Source organism: Dicentrarchus labrax, unplaced genomic scaffold (assembly GCF_905237075.1).
Source record: "Dicentrarchus labrax unplaced genomic scaffold, dlabrax2021, whole genome shotgun sequence".
Lineage (NCBI taxonomy): Eukaryota > Metazoa > Chordata > Actinopteri > Moronidae > Dicentrarchus > Dicentrarchus labrax.
Genome location: NW_026136706.1, coordinates 2387405 through 2408917, shown reverse-complemented (window position 1 = coordinate 2408917; position 21513 = coordinate 2387405). Strand labels below are relative to the sequence as shown.

General features: G+C 41.8%; 1 protein-coding gene and 1 non-coding gene across 2 annotated transcripts; both read right to left on the bottom strand.

Moving 5' to 3' along the window:
- Positions 1 to 6613: 6613 nt before the first annotated feature.
- On the bottom strand, positions 6614 to 6685 carry trnar-ucu (transfer RNA arginine (anticodon UCU)). Its single transcript has one exon. It is a non-coding gene; the product is annotated as a tRNA-Arg (tRNA).
- Positions 6686 to 16048: 9363 nt separating this feature from the next.
- On the bottom strand, positions 16049 to 21253 carry c1ql2 (complement component 1, q subcomponent-like 2). The gene is made up of 2 exons (XM_051403016.1): positions 20448 to 21253; positions 16049 to 16914 (listed from the first exon to the last, which is right to left on the bottom strand). Exons 1-2 carry the CDS (start codon positions 21027 to 21029, stop codon positions 16735 to 16737), a joined length of 762 nt encoding a protein of 253 aa, XP_051258976.1. The 5' UTR covers positions 21030 to 21253; the 3' UTR covers positions 16049 to 16734.
- Positions 21254 to 21513: the final 260 nt, after the last annotated feature.

Below are 21513 nucleotides of genomic sequence, written 5' to 3'. Positions count from 1 at the left end.
GGAAATGCTGTTGGAATAAAACACTAAATTGTCAGCCTGAATGATGTCTTGTTCGCAGATGGCCATTTTTTAGCTCCGTGCTGCAGCTTCAGTCCTGCCAGAGGGCTGAAGAGGTTGTATTAGTTTGCATTAGAGGTGGCTAACGTTGGGAGGCGGGAGTCCGTTGTGCTCTTTTACTGTCGCACAGATTCAGCTGAAAGGTCGGGAGCGTCTCTCTCAGAGTCCTTCCAGCTTCTGTGGCTGCCCGGGCCGATGTCTCCCAGTCGGGCTGCTTAGAGGCGACACTGGGTTGATAAGCTGCCTCAGCACCCACCAGCCGTGTGCAATCACTTTTATTAGCCTGGATATTGTGCCTTAATGCCCTGGATCTCAAAAACAAGTATGACAGAAAAATAAGACAAAGTCATGGAAGGATTTCGTAAGAGAATCAAATATCTAATGGTGATTAAGTTCTAGTTTTAAGGACCAGACTCTGGGTTTATCAGGAAAGATTGAACAAGAAGGTGGTTCTGTAATGGAGCGTTCCCACCAAACACAAATAAAAGTATTTGGTCAAGCAGATTACATAGGAAGTCAATTCGAAGATGTGTATGGTGAGAACACACAAACTGATCCTCTGATCGATCCGGACTCCATTTAGAAAACAAGCATTTTAAAAGCTGTTTGCTCGTCGTCTTGCGGGCGGACCCGACAAAGTATGAATTCAGATGTTTTACACATCTGCACCATGAGGCAGTTATTTCTGCATCATTTTGATCAATTTATTGACATTAAATCACAGTAAAAATCTGTTTATTTTGGATTCATCCTGCTGCTACGAGCAAGATTAAAAGGCCAATTTTTGCCTGTAGAGACAAACGATACTTGCTTTGCGTTAGTATGCAGATTTGCAGATATTAATAAATCACTGATTTATTGAAGCTGCATCTGTTATTGTTTATCCATTCATTCATTCTGACTGTCCTTTGTTGATTCATGTTCTTCAACTCTTCCTTCAGCCAGTCTTTTGATTTTAAAGTCACCTCGGCTGCTCACCTTCCTCTCTCACCTGTTTCTCATTCCCTCATTAGCTCGACGGTCTGTGTACTGGTTCATAAGGGATCAGCCAACAACAACAACAACAACAATAATAACAATCATTTTTAACATTTCAAGTCTTTAAAGTCCAAGTTGAGTCTGTTCTGTCTAGTCAAGTTGCAAGTCATCAAAACAGTGACCCTAGTGGACTCTGTCGGTTCCCATCAGCTCCTTTTGCACACGAACGTTATTCACTAATGACACGCAGTCACATCCATCAACACTCACACAGTCGAATGTGTGCAATCTTACAGATACAGTTATTGACTCAGAAAGCAGAAAGTTTCCACATCAACAAAACCACAATGACCTCGTTTTATTGAATCAATTTGATTTTTTTCTTTGGTGTCATGGTTTGAAAACTTTTCTCTAAAGACCCAAAACTCTATCAATCAACTTGTTCAAGGATTAATAGGCTGATTGGTGAGTTACAACTTTTAACCCAGGACTCCTGCTCAGTGAATTTCAGCTTCCTCCTTCAGGTCGGAGGTTCATAGTCCAGATTTTAAACAAAGTGGTATAAAAATAGTTTCATGTTTTCCTTGTTTTTTTTATTGGCATTTTTACCTTCTAGTGGTTATTTATTTGAATGGTTATTTTTATATTTTTGTCAAGAGGTTTGTTTTACTGCAAACCAAATAACCTTGAATGTTCCTTACAATATATTAATCACAGTGAGGTTCAGTTGAATTACGCCTCCTCACTGCTGTATCTTATAAAACCAAACTAAACCAAACTAACCACAATAACACGTCAAAGCTTCACAGAAATATTCAATATACACCAAAGTGTTATATTACAGCTTATTTGCTCAGTTTGTTCAACATAACTATCAAACACGATATGCAACAGAAAGAAGGTTCATGTTGCCTAAAGCTAAAGCTAAATACTCCATTTTCTTTACATAAATGTGGAAAAAGAAAAAAAAAAGGCTTTTCATTCAGACAATGACTTCCGGTTATTAAAAAGTATTTGTCATCGTTATTTTAATGACATGAGCTGTTTTATGTGACCACAGTCTGTATAAGTGTGTATGATTTCCAGTTCGACAGCTCTGAAACATATTACCTCCATTTTAATTGTCTTTAACTTGACTCGTATCTGCTAGCTAACCTACTAGCTGTTCAAAGTCTGAAAGCAAGACTGCGAGGGTGAAATCTTTCAGCTTCCCTTTTGAAGAGCTTGTCGTCCATCTTTATGTAAGTCAATAGTTCCAACTGGGAATCAACTGATCTGTAAATGCTTGGTTATAGCAGAGTCACCATGTTTCCAGATCTCAGCAGTAACTTTGAGTACAAAGATATTATAACCGATAAAAACTGACATTATCTTCTACCAGGGGAACCTTTATGAACCACTGATGTTCGGCGCCATTGGCTGCAAAACAACGCTTGAAGACTAAACGAGTATTTAAACACTTCACATCCTCAAAGCCGAGTCTTCTGTTTCTAATTACCTGATCAAGCCTGCGCCTTCGGGAAATCACAGCTTTGAAATTCGCTTTAAAAGAAGGGACATTTGAGTGAACAACGACGGGACAGGAGGCTGAATACTGATCACTTACATCGCAGTCGCCTTTGAAGGGAGACGGCGTGACAGTAACATGTCTCCTCTGAAATCAGCAGAGATGACTCGTCTCTTTGTTGCAGGTCGCTGTGAGAAACTTGGGATGGTTTATCCAGCAGAAAGAAGCTGAAGAGCAGATAGGGAACACCCAAGTGGACTCAGACACAATAGTTAATGAAACTTACATGAGCTGAGTTTGAATAGCAATAAATGTCAGCGCTACAAAAGCCGGTCACATTGTCCAGCTGCCCTGTGCTTACTGTCTCCTGCAGAGAGGACAGAGAGAAAATGGGTTTTTTATTGTATGTTTTCCTCCTTTCCTTTCCATTAACTTGTTGTTTAAGGTCCAGTTTGTAATGTTGAGGAGGATCTATTGTCAGAAAATATAGTAATATAATAATATGTATGTTTTCATTAGTGTATCAGTGTTTCCCACAGGATTTTATGAGACTATGGTGGGTGGATGTCGGACCCTCTAGGGGGGTCCGGGGGCATGCTCCCTCGGAAGATTTGTTTTAACATTTTAAAGTTAAATGCATCAATCTGATGCACTTTGAAAGCAACATTAAGAGGCTAGATCTATGAAGAACTGTGTGCTCTTGTAAACAATTGAATCATAAACACATGATTGGTGAAAACACAAAATCAACTAGAGCATACATCTGAGCCATCAAAGAAATTAAGCAAAAGTGGTTACCTGTGTTGAACTGTAAGCTAAATTGTAATAAAAAATAAATTGGATTCGGAGGGTACATCATCAATTTGTCGTTAGTTGCAGCCTTAAGGGGAGACGTGGCAGGCAAAAACATTTTGGGTTATTTTGCTTCCATAACAAGTCTTCTTTCAGACTAGTGGAAAGAAAACATCCAAAATACACATTTCTACAACTCTCCCTACATCCCTATTTGCAAACTTTGCACCCCAAATTTGGACATTTAATTTTCCTGGACTTTGAAAAAAACAGTTCTAATGCCCTTAGGTAGTTAAATTCCTCTGGACTCGACCCATTGATGGAGACCCTCAGTGGACTCGGCCCATTGATGGAGACCCTCAGGCAGGCAGCCAGGTGCTCTCCTTGCAGCCTGTTACGAAGGTCTCATTTGACCTGAAAATGAAGGTAACTACAATTAGCCAAATGAATGAAAATATTTTGAGCACACTGCTCTTTTAGTTAAGAAGAGCATGCAGTTTATCATGTAAGTGCAATGGGTTAAATGTTTGGCACACATCTCAGCAACATATTTCTATGAAACTACTCTGACCTACTGCCCCTTTCTCTGCTGTTAAACTCCCCTGCTGTCCCTCCCTCAGGGGAGGCCGTCTCCCCTGCTGTCCCTACGTCAACTACCTGCCCTGCTCTCTCAAAGTCTGTCCCTCTATGAGTCTTTTTTATGTTTTACTGAAAATACGTTAGTTACAAGGCTCGCGGGGCTCTCGTCCGAGACGTCTTGTAATAACAAAGATTCTCTATATACATTTATACTTTCTGAACCGTCTCTGGTAATAACATTAACGTTACATACTTTTTCACAGCAAGCAGCCGGAAATATCAGTTGACATAATCGAGATTGACAGCTAACATCGCTAGCTAATGAACGTTAACGTTAATTATCAATAATAAACTTTTGCAGTAACGTTATCTGTTTGCTGTCGTACATTGATCAGGATAAAATTGTGTTTGAACTAGTAGATACTGTAAAGTTTATTAACGTTTCTTACCTCAAACGATGTGGTGTCCTAAAATGCCTTGACGTCTCGGATGCTGTCAGGTAACGTTATTCCAGTGTGTGTGTGTGTGTGTGTGTGTGTGTATGAGTGTGCGTACGCCGCGTACAGCAAGGGGGGGAGGGGCAGAGCTGATTGACTGGGAGTGAGAGATGCTTTGCTGAAGCAGCGGCATGAAACACAAGTTACTGTGGCGGGACAAATAAGACCATGGCGGGCTGCCACAGTGTAAGTTATTAATGGGAAACACTGTGTATAATCACCTGAATATAGGAATCATTATGTTTTCGTGTCGAGAAATAATCTGAGTTCTCACTTCATTAATGAGCTCAGTAAACAGTTTCCTGATGAGTTTCTGCTCTCAGTCTCTAGTTTCAGTCTTCTTCCATACAGCATGATGTTCATTTAGTGACTGATGGTCCCATTCAGAGTAAAACAGACCATAAACGATAGATTCAGACTCGGTTAAACCGCCATGTTTCTACAGTAGCCCAGAATGGACAAACCAAACACTGGCTCTAGATAGGTCCACTCTAGTTTATCCTCTGCAATAGGAAGTTGAAGTAAGGGAGTTAGAAAGATTGATAAGTAGTGAACCGCTCACTGCTGTTAGCTCGCTCAACCGACTCAGCCCAGGAGCCAAACCCAGCAAGTAACCCCTCACTGGAAGGTAGACGCTGACACTAGCTCATGTCTGCTGTAAACGACAAACAATATATATATATAGCTACATGTTTTTACAGGAAACGTGTAGATATGAGGAAGCAAACAGCGCTCTGCTTCCTGTTTCATGGGGACTTTAATCATTGGTTGTAAAAGAAAGTCAACCGTCCACTTATAATGTGAGTTTTACATTTCCCTGCAGCCGGACAGTAAGAGGACAGAGATAAAGAGTAATGCAGATTGCGAGGAGGCTCATTAGCATGCATGAGAGACAGAACAAAATTACAGGTCAGCTGACCTTTGACCTCGGCGTTCGAGACCCTTGAGTCAGACAGAATGCAGAAGCAGCTCAGGCGTGAGGGACGATGGGGGAGAAAGATTATGATTTATTCTTCAACCAGATCCTATCAGATCAAATACTTACAGTGAGTCAGCTAATAAGCCGGTAATGAGACAAACATGCAAAGAGGCTTAAGTTGTTTAGACAAAGAGACAAGGATGCCTGAGCTATTATTTCATGAGAAGTGACAGAGCCTATTAGGAAATATTGACAGTGGGATCCTCTAAAGTAGCTGCATTTATTTTTAGATGACCGAGGCATTTTGTTGTCTCGTAAATGAATTCATCCTGGAGAGCGAGGAGCGGAGGGCCAATCTAAATATGTGCTCAGGATGAGAAGGTCGAGTGGGAAAAGCTCTTTTCTTCCTCTCCTTTATTTTTCCACTCTGACTGCAATCTACATTTGTCAGAAGGACTTACTGCTTCAGCTGGAGCATCCATCATTACTAAACATCTCCACATGTGCAGCTGTGTTCAGCGATGGGACTGCTCCCATAGCTGTAATATCTGTCCACTGAAAGTTTACATAATCTTTTAAGGATTGTTCGCCGTGCCAGAGCTCGAACAACAAATGTCATTTTGATTATAAGTAATTGTGCTCATAGTTAAAGAAACCATGTTGCTCTGATGTCTGAGAGCTGCAGCCTGTAGAGCAGACAGATGAGTCACTAGAAATTAATGCACATGATTCAGCGGAGTAGAACTGATTCTGTTGTTTGCTGTAGAGGCTAAAATAAGCTCACAGCTCTGAAACCGGGATTCAAACAGAGTTGGGAAGATTTCTTTTTCAGTTCTGTGGTGTTTCTGCACTACACTACCCAGAGATCACCTGTCAATCAGGCTGAGCAGCACTGGCGGAAGACAATGCGACAAACGTGCGCTCTTGTATGGTAAATAAAACATGATAAAGTTCCTGTAAAGTGCACTTCCAGTGGATAAAACATGATAAAGTTCCTGTAAAGTGCACTTCCAGTGGATAAAACGTGATAAAGTTCCCTCTCGGGCACTAATCCTAACCAGGACTCTCCAGGCTGGAGCCCTTTTTAGAAGAAGATAAACTTCATTAAGGGGGAAACCCGGATACAGACATGCAAAGGTGGAGTGATGGGCTGCCACATAGGGGCTCAAGGGCTCTTCAGCAGTGCACATGAGGTGGAACTGGCACCTATCCATGTGCCAGTCCACTCTCGATTGGTCCCTGCAGACTGAGCTACTGCCACCCCAAGAAGAAAACAGTGTTACATGCGATGGCCGGGAATCAAACCCATGTCAACTGCTTAGAAGGCAGCTATGCTAACCACTATACCACCATCGCACCACTTCTGGAGTCCTACAAATGCAGTCCTGAAAGTTCAGCCTCCAGTACTGCAGCTACATGCTACTAGCATGCTAATATGCTAAGCTAAGATGGTGACTATAGTAAGTTAAACATCAGCTTGTTAGCAGTGTGTTAGCAGTGTGTTAGCATGCTGATGTTCCTCCCTCTGGAATCTGAGAGAGAGCGAGAGAGGAAAACTGTCTGTGACACGACGGAGTGACTTATAAAAGTTTTAAAATCTGCACCAGAACTATGTGAACCTGTTTGACTCGTTGACAGTGTCAGGTCCCCCCCCCGCACTCATCAGGGCTGCTAATTGATGCTCCTCTGCTTAAGGATGCAGGTCTGGTGATCATCAGCATGCCGACCCCCGCCTCAGGATGTGTTGGCATGCAGGACTGGCAGAGTAAAGCAAGTTTAATCGGTCAAATGTGACCAGAAAGCCAAGAGGGAATCAGACAGCAGCTTTACGAAGGGACGGGGACGGGGACGGGGGGGGACATCATCTGTTATTTTTAGAGGGGGTGGTAACCATAGAGGAGTGTCAGGACAGCTCAGTCTCTGTCTGTGTCCCAAATTCTGTAAACCAGCGTCAGTGTCAGTGTGTCTGAGGCAGAGCTGATGGAGAAACAAGCAAAAGGTCAAATACTATCACATCACACACACGAAATAAATCCCACGTAGCCTCTGAACCTTCATGTAGATACTGACGTAAAATACTGATTCACTTTGACGTTTCAGCTGTTGGTAGAACTGCAGAAATGACAAGTTTGGTTTAACATGAAAGCTCCAGTGTGAAACAGTGAGGAGGATCTACTGTATTGTCAGTAATATAATATTCTTAGGTTTGTTTTCATTAGTGTTTAATCACCTGAATATAAGAATGTTTTTGTTTCCTTAGAATGAGACGTTTTTATCTACAGGGAGGGGGTCGTCTTCTGGTGGAGTCCGCCATGTTAAACCGCCAGTAGGCCAGAACAGACAAACCAAACACCGGCTGTAGATAGTAGTTAGTTAGTTAGTAGTTTTTCAAGTTTTATGGCCCCCATAGATTCTCCTCTGCACTTGTAACAAGAGGGTGAAGTGAGGGGGTTGTAATCTGCAACATCACCTCTCTAGACGCCACTAAATCCTACACAGTGGTCCTTTTAAAAAGGTTTATTGTGTATTTATGTATTGCAGTAATGTTTTTGGTCACTTGGGGGCAGCAGAAACAAGTTGTGAACATAACATTAACATATCATCACATTTCCATGTCAAAAATAAATGTTTGTAGTTGTTTAATATGGATTTAAACTACTCTTTAATATACAAGTCTAATAAAAACACAATTCTAGTTTAAAAAATGTGTTTAGTTTGATGCAAAATGGTCAGTGGTTCCTGTAAATGTATGCAAACAGTTGATAAAAGAGCAGGTTTCCTTCATTTGTTGTTTGTTTGCGAACAACAGAAATGATGTAGAATGATGGAAAGATTTTCAGAATATTGCACTTTCATGTAGAACTTAATCGTAGCAGTGGCCCCAAGATAATTTTTTTTATAAAGAGGAGGTTTAAAGAGGAAGGAATTATGCTTTTCAGCATTAACATTTTGAGCACTGGACTCCCTGACTGGTCCCAGACCAGCAGACTGCTCTGCACTGTGTGTTCTGACACCTTTCTATCAGAACCAGCATTAACTGTTTGAGCAGTTTGAGCTACAGTAGCTCGTCTGTTGGATCGGACCACACGGGCCAGCCTTCACTCCCCACGTACATTATGACCCTGTCTCCGGTTCTGTTCCTTCCTTGGACCACTTTTGTTAGGTACTGACCTCTGCAGACCGTGAACACCCCACAAGAGCTGCAGGTTTGGAGATGCTCTGACCCAGTCGTCCATCACAATGTGGCCCTTGTCAAAGTCGCTCAAATCCTCATGCTGCCCATTTTTCCTGCTTCTAACACATGTTGGATCTATAACTTTGTCATAATGTGGTGATTTTACAGTAAATAAGAGTCTACTTAAGTCTTTAAAAAAAGAAGATTTAAGGCAGAAACAGTGTACACATCTCATAACTATTTCTTTTTAATAGCGTTATCTTGAGATAAGTTCTTCAAACTGTTTTCTCTCATATGAAAACAAATCACTTTAAGATTTATCAGAGATCAGGAGTTCCTGTCTAGATGAAAGCAGAGAGAGTCTTCAGAACAAGAGCAGTAAAAGAAAAGGTCTGTGGCTTTAGACAATTCACAGAGAGGATAAAATGGACACAGACAGTCAGTCAACTCTTCCTCACAGGTTAGTTAATGATGTTACTGAGTCAATGTGAGCAGATTGTGTCTGTAGATTGAAGAGAATCAGAGTCTCACTGATGGTAGAAATAAAGGTTTTACTTCCTTTAAAACAGACGTTTTTTGAATGGAGTTTGGTGTGACAGTGTGGAGCAGAGGGGATTTGAACCTTAATAATTCCCATAAACTGAGCTGACCTACCTTCTAATAATGAACCTTGGAAACAGCAGCTAATAGCTTAAACTACAATATTTTTATTTTATCCTATTAAACTGGAAAAGACCTCAAAATCTGTATGTACCGTCAGTCAAATTAGTGGAGCTGCTTTCACCCAAAAGGGATGCTTGGGGAGCTTGACATGAGGCCAAAGTACCCAGATGGGCTGCTCTCATCCGTGCATAGATGGCGTGTTGTAGAGGAAGCATTAGTTCAAAATAATGGACAATGCAAGGAGGGACGAGTGCAACATGCAGCCAGGATGAAGTGCATGAAAACAACCTTTATGGTAGAAACTTCGGAGTAATGAATCACACACGATCTCGACATATTGAGATATATTAACACACACTGCCACTGCACAGCTTCCACACGTAGGACAGGATATAACGAAACCTCCTGCCACCCTGAAGCAACCAGTTATGACAACAAAAGACAAAGAAATGAGCTCAAAGAGTCTTTTCTTTCCATTCCTGAGCAGGTGGAGGACATCAATGAAGTTCTTCTGTAAAAGATGAGAGGGGGTAAGTAAGGGTAAGAGTGAGGGTGACACTGCTGTGGTGTCAGTTAGTGCACACTATCAACATCTGAGGCGTTTAAATATAAACTCGTCCTGAGGCCTACAGACGGCCGTCGTGGGCTCAGCTGCGACGCTTTGGGGACAAAATGCCTTTATCTGCGACAGGGCGGCTCTAACAACAGCAGACTGCCGACGATCTTCATCTCTCGCATTAAACCTCCACTGTTTCCCGCCAGATTGTCAGTCCCGAAACCGTGGCGTTTGACTTTTATACGCAGCAGGTGAGCGAGATGTGGTGTCGTAACCTGGAGTAAAAAGCGATGGCATTTCGCAGAGAACCTGATTTAATATGCTAATTGCTGCTCATGAATTTTAATGTTCCTACAGATGAGCCTTGGGGAACTCCGGCGATGACGCAGCACGGCGGACCTCGCCGTGTGGAGTCCCCTGATACAGCGAGGGAGCGGTGACCCTGGATCTGTCACAGCCCGCCCCCCCCGACACGCTAATCACACGCAACGCCACGCTAATAGTTGAAGAAGGAAAACAATCCGAGGTTTCACCATCAAACTAACGCCGGATGAGCCTCCTGTGGTCTAATTTATCGAACAGACAGAAAATCCACAAATCCTCACATAAATCCATCCTCCTCTGTCACACACACACACACACACACACACACACTCACACGCACGCACACACACACACACACACACACACACACACACACACACACACACACACACACACACACACACTCACACACACACACACACACACACACACACACACATACATACCTGCACTTTCAATCAGACGTTTTTACATTTAAACTGTTACAGCTGTACACCCATCTTGATTCCCCGGGAGCCCGTTCTTACTCTTTCCATTATTTATCAGCTCTGTGACGGCAGCGATGGAGCTGGTTTCTGTTCTGTTTTAAGATGATGCACAGATGGAAAGAGATGGTTTCTTCTACAAGGTCAGACAAGGTAATACAACACCTGACTCACCTGAATGTAGAGATCCCTGCTGGGTTTTATTTACTGGTTTCTGGGTTTGTGTGCTGGGAAACAGATTGATGGGTCAACACTGCAAAAACAGGCCAAATATTCTTACATATAATCTAATTTCCTTTTTTTAAATTTTACTTGGCTTGAATAAAAGTAGAATAAAGATCTAAAACACAGTAATGGGCCTTAAAAGTAGAAAAAATGCCAAAACTTTAAACAAGTTGTTCTTATTACAAGCAATGATAACTCAGTTTTTTAAGACTCTTAAAATCAGTATTTTGGTCACTTTATTGAGCTCAATTATATATTGTACCTTTAATCTACAATGAGATACAATTTCTTCAAACAGCAGAATAATAATCAGTGACTTTGTCTTAAATGAAGCAACAAAGATCCACAGGTTGGACTCGACCCCTGGGCCGCTGCAGCAAGGATTCAGCCTCGGTACATGGGACACCAGCTCTATCGACTGAGCTAACCGGGCGCCCAAAACCAGATTACTTTCTAATGCAAAAGATGGTTGATAAGATTATTTTGGTGTTTTTTGCTGTGAACAGATTCTTTTGTTCATACAATTGGACGGATCAATACAAAGATATTAAAGCTACACTGATCAATGATTCATTCGTCATTTTGATTCATAAAAATGTTTGAATTTATTGAGACTTTCTCCTCTTTTACTTGTTTTTTACTTGTTCATGGTGGGAACTGTTGGCACTTATAAGGATTGTCCTGTGATAACTTCTGTTGTCTTCTTTTTTTAAACATAAACACAATCATTCAAACACATCTGACCTGTTGTGCATATTGTGTATATACTATATATATACTGTATGTACTGTAATAGCCACCTCATGTACAGGAAAGAAATCTGTGTGGAAATATTTATTTCAGCACTCTGCACCATTACACTAATGTCTGTAATGTTATTGTTTTTGTTTGTTCATATGTATATATATAACTGTATATTGTAGTTTATTTAGTTGAACTTGTTTATTTGTGCTCATTCTGTGTTTGTACATAGAGAGAAATGTAAAATCTCGGATTTCTTTGTATGTGTGGTAACAGGAGCGTTTTTAAAAGTTTGCATTTTCAGGCCCCAGAAACGTTATCATGTGAACAAAAGACCAAACTGAAACCAAAGTTTCCCGTCTTCCACTGAAACTGTTCTCAGGGTCCTCGAACTGAAATGAAATGAATCCATTTTGTAGTTTTAAATTGCAGCGAGCCTTAAAGCAGCTCGGAGGAGAAGTGTACCTCTCTCTGTTTCTCATTCATTACCTCCATTAGTCTCCCTCCAGGCTTTCCCCTTCACGTCATCAAGACGGGTGAAGCTTCTCCCTCACCCCCCCGTCCCGAAGCAGGCTGATAGGAAGGGACATCATGTTGCTGCAGATGGGGGCAGGAGGGTCATTGTTTAGTCATCTCACTGACACAAAGCAAACCGGCTAGCTCTGATTAGCTCGGCCTCCTTTTCCTCCTCGAAGAAGACTAAAATAAAGAGTATTCCTGTTGCTGTCCCTCCTCTCGGTGCACACTGGATTTCTTTGTAGTGAAATGTTTCCCCTAAGTGCTCTTTTCGCCTCGTAGTCCCTCTGTTTGCTCTCTGAGAGACAAACCTATTTTAAACCGTTGGCTCCTGTCAGAAAAAGTTAGCGTGCGATGCCCGACGCTCGCCAGCAGCGCCGTCCAGCTCCCCTGTTTGTTTCTGGAAGTGACAGAGAGCGTCTTGTTGTTTTATTAGTGCCGGTGCGGAGAGGGAATCTAGCGTCTGTGTCAGACCCCTGGCTCAGGTGTCAATCACACACATAAAAGCACCTGCCTGCTCTGAGAGCGGGCTAAATGAGAGAGGCAACAAATAGTGTTTTATCCCGGCCCGCTGTGGCGTCCCACCGCTGGCACATGTTTTGTGTAGCGCCATAAAAACCTGTTGCTTTTCATTTAGCAGAGAGGATTGTGGGACGGAGAGTGGGTGACAGCGAACGAGGACGTCTGATGAAGTCTGACAGCCGTCGACAGAGATTGAGATTTCTGCCTCGGCGGCTCGCGGAGGATTCTCCGGTGATTCAGTGCTCTGATTTGTACGTTCGGTGAAATGTCGCCCAGTTAAACGTCAGAAAGAGCCTTTTAACGGAGGAACATTTATCATATTAAATCTAGTCTCATTTGTTTTTCCTCGTCTGGTTTTCAAGACATTTTTTACATCCCGATGATTCTTTAATGATGTGTCAAATCCTAAAGTTAGACGAACAGTTTTTGTAGCTGCGGATCAAAAAAACAAAACCAGTCAATATACATTAATTCTTCAACCCCAAAACAATGTGATATCATCTCCATAAGCACAGTAATCTATAGCTAGTGAGCAGTGCAGCAAACTTAACCGTCCTATTAAGCCACTCTGGGAGCTCAGAGCGCCGCGGCAGTGTCGGTGTTTAACGGTCTCTAATACACGAGCTACCACCTGGAGCTGTTGGCAGCTAGCTTATAGCTACAAATAAATGTCCCCTAATAAACTGTAAATCCCTGAAAGTTGAATTGAAACCGTTGTGGGAAGTAGCAGAAAGATGATATAACTGGTAGTTTAACTGATTAATGTTGATTTTGAGTAACTTTCCCAACTCTTCTTTTCCATATGTTTACCTCATTATTTGACACTTTGACCTCGTTTAATATCAAAATCCTCATTCTAATATTTTATATGACAGAAACAGAAGAAAAGCATAAAAACGTCCCTTTAAAATATTCAAATACATTAGCAGAACTCTCTTCTTTAGTAAAAGGACAACCTGCATGATCACAAGTGACATTTTAAGCCCCTGATGAGAACGGAGGCTGATATTAAAATGTTTGATAAGATTAATCCCCGCGAGCTCGCACAAACAAACACGAAAGCTCCAGGTGCGACCCGGACGCTTGAGGCAGCAGCTGGCGGGATGAAGAACGCGTGTTTACCTGCAGGATGTGACGCTTCATGCCTTAAGGATCTTAAAGCACACACGTTTAACATGCCGCAGAGTCCGGGCGGATTTAACAAAGCACGTCCGTCCTGAATGGACTGTGACGTGCTGAGCTGTTGACTTAATTAATGGGACTCATAAAGCAACGAGGCGCTGAGACAAAACGTCATCTCAACATTTATCAGAGCCAGAATGGATCAATGTCCACCGCAAGATAAGCAGCACCATCTATCACACACACACACAAACACACACACACACACACACACACACACACAAACACACACACACACACACACACACAAACACACACACACACACATTACACCTATTATCCAACGTAGGGACTCGGCTGGTGTCCCCACTTGGACAACCTGTCCCCAATTAACTAGTCTGTAATATGTCCCCAAAGGTGGCCTAAGTCACACACACTCACACACACATACAGTTACTTATGCCACTTTTGGGGACATTACACTTACTACCCAAACCTTATAACCACTGGTTATATTTTATTGTCTGTACATTAATGTTTATTGGCTCATTGTTTGTTGTTGCCGCTGTGGCAGTCGTGCTGTCCGTTGTTCTTGAACAGAAGGAGATTGATAGACAGAACGTAGCACTTAGTTTGGTTCCTTACTAACACTGGCGCCGAACGGTGCTGCAGCTTCTATTATTTTCTATCTATAATAATCCCCAGGTTTAGCTCCGACATGCATTGGGAGGTTTACAGTGAAAGATATGTAGCCCTGTGCAGTTGTGGAGGATGCAAGATTTCAGCACTATTAGTAATGTGGCTGCTTTTATATAAAAATTTAAAAAAAAAATTTGTTTGCAGTAATTAGAAAACATATTATTTTAACTAAGATCTGACCATTTGCAGCCATTTTGTGACACAGTGAGCCAGTAAAGACCTAATTTATTGATGAATATGGATCATGCAAGCTAGAGCGCTAATGTGGGTTAGTTATGACTTCACATCCAAACTAGTTGGTTTTCAGTTTCAAACTACGTAGCAGTTCCTGAACCTCTAGTGTCGACTTTACATCCTAACTTAGGAGAGAACTTAAACATAACTGGTGCAACCCAGTGCAGGACTCTAAAATGAAAGTATAAAAGTATTATGAACAAAATGTCTCTGCAGGAAAAGTGCGCAGTTATTATCAGCCTGGCTTTTAACTGTGAATGGTTTTCACACATTATTTCTAAGACAGGAATCAGCAGGTCTTATTTTATTTTTTTTAATGTCTCATTTCAGAATTACACTCATTGTGTTTATTGCTTTTCCAACAGACTTGGACAGAAAGACTTCCTGCAGTGATTACTTTAGACCTTGCGCGCAGTTGGAGCTCAGTTGTGGCTGGAAAGTGTTTAATATGCTGCGTGTTGTTGCTTGTGTTAGCTCTATTAGCATCCACAGACTCCTCGTCGCCGTCTCACCAGGTGAGTCTTAAGATTTGGCGTGCTACCGCTGGACTTAAATCTTTACACCTCAAATAAATACTAATTCATGTTAGAGTTGTTGTTGGAGCAGCTGATAACTGCACAGCGTCTTCCCCATTTCATAGACATTGTAAAAAAGTAACGTTACATAGAAAGTGAAGATAAAAGTAGGAAATTGTACACTTCTTAGGACAGCTTGCACACTGTAGGGCAGTAGTTCCCAACCTTATTCCCTTCAGGAACCTCTTTTCTATCATTGATTAAACTGATGAACCGACTAAGTGACATATCTTATGTATATTTCATATAATATTTAATGCATAACAATAACAATAACAGTAACAGTACAGAACCACTGTTGAACTGTACAATGAAACTAAACAGTGAACAGGAAGGTTTTGTAAAATGAATTTTAAGCGGATTATTACTCTGAATATCAAAGATGGGGGTTTTTTTTAGGCACATTTTCTACAATTCTCTGTCTATATTATGTATTTTTTTCATTTCTAACAATCATACAAACTTTATAGGCTTGTTTTTTGACAAATTCAATGTTTTTTTCTAATTGTTCCTCTCATTGACAAGGCTGTTTATCAGAGAGCAAAGGCTCTGTGAATATTACTTGTGTTCAGTTATTCAAATACATAAAATAGATTTTTTAAACATAAGTAATCTTACAACCCTAAAAATCAAGAACCCCCCCATGAAGCTTTGTCGACCCCCAGGTTGGGAACCACTACTGTAAGACGACGCCACCGCAGTAATGTTGTTAAAGCGGACGGCCACTGAAGCTGCAGCATGTGACGACTCAAGAGTGAAACCAAGTTCACACACAAAGTGGATTCTGACATCAGGAGAATTCAGATAAAAAAACAAAGACACCCGATAGGAAAATCTGCAGATTAAAGGAAACATTTGGCCTCAATTTCACTCCGACAACGATTTATAAAACATAATCATTTATTGAAATTACTGACCGACGTTTATACTGGAATACGAAGACATATAGAAACATTTTTGCAACACTGGATGAACAGTTAACTGCAGCTTATATGGGGTTTCTTTTTGAATAAATAAGTGCATACATACAGTATTTATATATATATATATATATATATCTTTGTGAGACACACTTTCAAGCATAAAATAGCATCACATCACACAGCAATGTCCTCTGTATACAAGGGGGAGGTCATCAAGGCCTTTTCAGTTCAGTTTCAGTGCACCCCCCAACCCGAACAACCTCCACAAAATGCACAAAGAGAAACAACATCTGCAAACATCGATCGTGGATCCATCGCGTGAAGGCAGTTCGTCTAAGAACGATGGAGGGAATAACTGAGGTTCTTATTTATATTTCTGATTAATCATTTTAATTTCTATTCATGGTAATTTCACTTATTTCCAAAGCAGAACAAACCGAAGGGTCCTTGAACGCACCACAGTGGAAAGACGTTTGTTGCCAAAGAAAATCAAACTATTGAGGGAATAGAGAGAAACAATATTCTCTAAGAAAAAGGCTGAATATGAGACTGATCGTCCTCTTGTCGCTCTGATCAATTGATGTATTGATTAGATAAATCTGAGGTTTGTTTCTGTCCCGGCGGGTTGGGAGCGGCGACTATCAGTCAGTCCGGGTACAAAAGGAAACCAGAGAACGTGCTGTATTTGTTGTTGTTCCCGCCGTGCGCTTTGCCGCCGTCCAGTTTGACGTAAATCTCGTCACCGGAGTCGAGGTGCAGGACGACGCTGTTGCTGGCGTAGTCGTAGTTCTGGTCGGCATCCTGCGCGATGGCGCTGGCTCGGACCTGGAGAAAGAGACAGAGAACTGTGAGTCAGTCAGTCTGTTAAAATACAATTTAGAGTCGTATACATGTGCTACTACAGTGGTTCCCAAAATGGGGGTCGGGACCCGATATCTCAGCATTTTGTTCATTTCTATTAAAAATAAAATAAATTGTTATTTCTAAAGTTAAGTTTGGCGACCACTAGTGGGGGTCCCGACCCCCAGGTTGGGAATCTCTGGTTTATATTATTATTTAAGATCTTTTTTGACAAATTCAATATAAGTTTGGAAGACTATTAAATATGTATGATTGTTTTAAATATTTAAAAAATACATAATACAGACAGAATTGTATAAAAAGTTCCTAGTAAAAGTTCAGTAAAACTCACAGGAGCTGCTCAAAATTAATTAAAATGTACACAAACGTCCTGCAGGTATTGCACTGTTTGGGCTTTCTGTACTGTTGTTGTTATGAATTGAATATAATATGAAATATCCATATAATATTAGTCAGAAGTCGTCAGTTGAAAAAGGGTTGGAAACCATAAGAGCACAAGACGGGCAACACAGGTCGGTTTTCACTCCTGCAAACACCAATTCCAGGGTTCCCACTCTTTTTAAGAAACTGTTTTCAAGGATCTTTTCCAGGAATTTTTTCTTAACAATCCAGGACAGAACCCTACATACTGGACTGATTAATCAGGCCGATTATCTGCTGTAAACATACGCCTGAATTTTCTACAAAATATAATAGAATTATACATGACTTTTCTTTGTTTTGATATCGACATTGTATATCGACCATTCATTAACCAGATTGTTGCACATTAATCAGACTATTGCACATTAACAAGAGTGTTGCACATTAACCGGTGTTGCACATTAACCGGTATTGCACATTAACCAGTGTTGCACACTAACCAGAGTCTTGCACATTAACCATAGTACTGCACATTAACCAGAGTATTGCACATTAACCAGTGTTGCACACTAACCAGAGTCTTGCACATTAACCATAGTACTGCACATTAACCAGAGTATTGCACATTAACCAGTGTTGCACATTAACCAGAGTCTTGCGCATTAACCATAGTACTGCACATTAACCAGAGTATTGCACATTAACCAAATTATTGCACATTAACCAGAGTACTGCACATTAACCAGAGTACTGCACAATAACCACAGTGTTTCTCATTAACCAAAGTATTGCACATTAACCACAGTGTTGCACATTAACCAGATTATTGCACATTACCAAAGTATTGCACATTAACCAGATTATTGCACATTAACCAGATTATTGCACATTAACAAGAGTGTTGCACATTAACCAGATTATTGCACATTAACAAGAGTGTTGCACATTAACCAGTGTTGCATATTAACAAGAATGTTGCACATTAATCAGTATTGCACATTACCAGAGTACTGCACATTAACCAGAGTATTGCACATTAACCAGAGTACTGCACATTAACCAGAGTACTGCACATTAACCAGAGTACTGCACATTAACCAGAGTACTGGACATTAACCAGAGTACTGCACATTAACAAGAGTGTTGCACATTAACCAGAGTACTGCACATTTACCACAGTACTGCACATTGACCACAGTGTTACACATTAACAAGAGTGTTGCACATTAACCAAATTATTGCACATTAACCAGATTATTGCACATTAACAAGAGTGTTGCACACTAACCAGAGTACTGCACATTAACCAGAGTACTGCACATTAACAAGAGTGTTGCACATTAACCACAGCATTGTGCATTAACCACCAGAGTGTTGCACATTAACCAAATTATTCCACATTAACCAGAGTATTGCACATTACCAGAGTACTGCACATTAACCAAATTATTGCACATTAACCAGAGTATCGCACATTAACCAGATTATTGCACATTAACTAGTGTTGCACATTAACCAGAGTATTGCACATTAACCAGATTTTTGCACATTAACCAGAGTATTGCACATTAAACAAATTATTGCACATTAACCAGATTTTTGCACATTAACCAGAGTATTGCACATTAACCAGTGTTGCACATTAACCAGTGTTGCACATTAACCAGAGTACTGCACATTAACCACAGTGTTGCACATTAACCAAATTATTGCACATTAACCAGTGTTGCACATTAACCAGAGTATTGCACATTAACTAGTGTTGCACATTAACCAGTGTATCGCACATTAACCAGATTATTGCACATTAACCAGAGAATTGCACATCAACCAGATTATTGCATATTAACCAGATTATTGCATATTAACCAGTGTTGCACATTAACCAGATAATTGCACATTAACCAGTGTTGCACATTAACCAGATTATTGCACATTAACCAGTGTTGCACATTAACCAGATTATTGCACATTAACAGTTTAATGCCTCTCTGTACCTGTTGAAGTTCACAGAATGATCCTGTAATATTTCCTGTAATGGTTGCTGATATTTCCAGTCAGAGAGACTGAAGTGAAGTTCTGTTAACAGCCTGAAAAGATTCGGGACTTTTGAGGAAATATTCAGATCCTCAGAAGAGAAACACTGTAATCACTTTATTTTACACTGTTAATAAACATATTTATTGCATCACAGACTCAGTTCTGTAGTTTGGAATCTTTTCCACAGCTTCATCACGACAATGTAGTTTTTAACACGATACACAATATTATTGTATATCTTACCATGTCTAATATTTAATATTCCTGTTTTATCTGACTGTATTTTATTATATTTTACTGTATTCTTTGTTCTCGGTGCTGCTGCTGTGTCAGTGTGAATTCCCAGTTATGGGGATGTGAACTGGGAATTCCAACCAATTTGCTATTTTTGCATTTTGCATCATCTTCATTATAAGTAAACTTTGGCTTTTATTAATGATTTGTGCAGGAGGATTATTCCTCTCTAATTGACTTTAATAAAGACTCTCATTAAAGGATCTTATTGCCATCAACACTGAATCTTCAGCTCAATATCATAAAGTTCAGATCAGAAAATAAACGTTCAGAGTCCCCCTGAAGCCGAGGATCAATAAAGGTCCATGTTACCTGTTCAATAACACACAGTCCACCTGTACACTGTGTCTGTGCTGTTACTGTAAGGTTTATGTAATTTGACAGACATATATATAAATATAAATTAATTTGATTTGCTTTTAAAATATTTCAATGTTTAATCTTAATATTCAGATTAACTGACATTATTGATTAATAATTTAATGGATTACGTTACTGATTACAGTAAATTACCGCCTATGAGTACAGCTGAGTGTAGTCTGTCCCGCACTGTCCCGCACTGTGTCCCTGCAGGACGCAGGCGCAGAGCTGTGCGCGTGGAGCCTGACCTGATACACGGATCGATATGAAGCTGATTATAGATTTATTGATCGAACCGGATGAGATACAGAACCACGGTGCAGTTTACACTCCCGGGTTCCGGATCACTCTCGGTGCGTAATGGAGAGCTCATCCACGCGCGAGGCGGGAACCCAGACTAACGCGTTAAATGAGCGCGTGCGGAGCGCACGAGGGTTTACCTGTCCGTTCTTGCACAGGTCGGCCCACATGCTGGTCCCGTCCCCCCCGCGCATCAGCACGTGGTAGGTGAAGTAGTAAATCCCAGACACCTGGCACGTGAACTTCCCGGTTGTGGGGTCGTAGTGGTTCCCGAGGTTCGTGACCACGTCATCGAACCGGAGCACCTCGTATCCCTCGTGCGGGTTCTTCAGACCCACATAAAACGCGATCTTCGCCCCGCCGAGCGCGGAGCCCAGCTCTCCGCCGGTGTCCGTCCGCGCGGTGCCCACCACCCCGGGGTACCCCGTCTTCCCAGAGTCCCCTCTGTCCCCCGGCGGGCCTCTCGGACCCGGCGGACCCGGTTCGCCTGGCGGTCCCCTCGCCCCGGGTTTCCCCGGCCGACCCGGCTCTCCTTTAGTCCCTTGAACAAAAGTCGGGGAGGGGATCGCGCTCAGGTCCTGCATCACCTCCAGAGCCGTGGCGCTCGGTTTGGGGTTGTACGGGTCGCAGATCATCCGACAGGTGCCCATCATCTCGTAGTGCGCGTCGGTCTTGGAGGTCTGGACCAGCAGCGGGATCGCGATGATGAGAGCCAGAACCATGACGATGCCGACCACAGCGGCCACGATCCTCTTCCTCTGCAGGGTCCGAGAGGCGAGCGCGAGGAAGTCCGTTTTGCTTTGGGACGTAATGGTGGAGGGTGGCGGGAACTGCGAGCCAGAAACTGAGTGGACCCGAGCGGAGTCAGTAGAGTCCGGAATAAAGGGAGCAGAGAGAGAGAGAGAGAGAGAGAGAGAGAGGGAGGGAGGGAGGGAGGGAGCCTGCAGCGGTCTTTGTGACACTCGGACTCGGACTCACGCAGCTGACAGCGCGCACATCGGTTGTGGCAGCAGCGGAGCGGCGGGTCTCCGAGCGGGACCCGGACCCCCCCAGCGGGTTTTATTCACCGAGGAGAGTCTGCTGCTGACGTAACGAGCCTGCTGAGATCCGGATTAAAGAGCGAGACAATAATCATTCCATCTTTATGTATGAATTATAAATCCTCCTCCGCCTCCGGGGACCGGATCAGGACCCGGATCAGGATTA

What these genes read in the sequence shown, in the direction of transcription:
- c1ql2 (XM_051403016.1), bottom strand. Translation starts at nt 21,029, where the DNA reads ATGGTTCTGGCTCTCATCATCGCGATCCCGCTGCTGGTCCAGACCTCC. An exon ending in ACCTGTGCAAGAACGGACAG is followed by an intron (nt 16,915 to 20,447) that starts GTAAACCCTCGT and finishes CTCTTTCTCCAG; the next exon opens with GTCCGAGCCAGCGCCATCGC.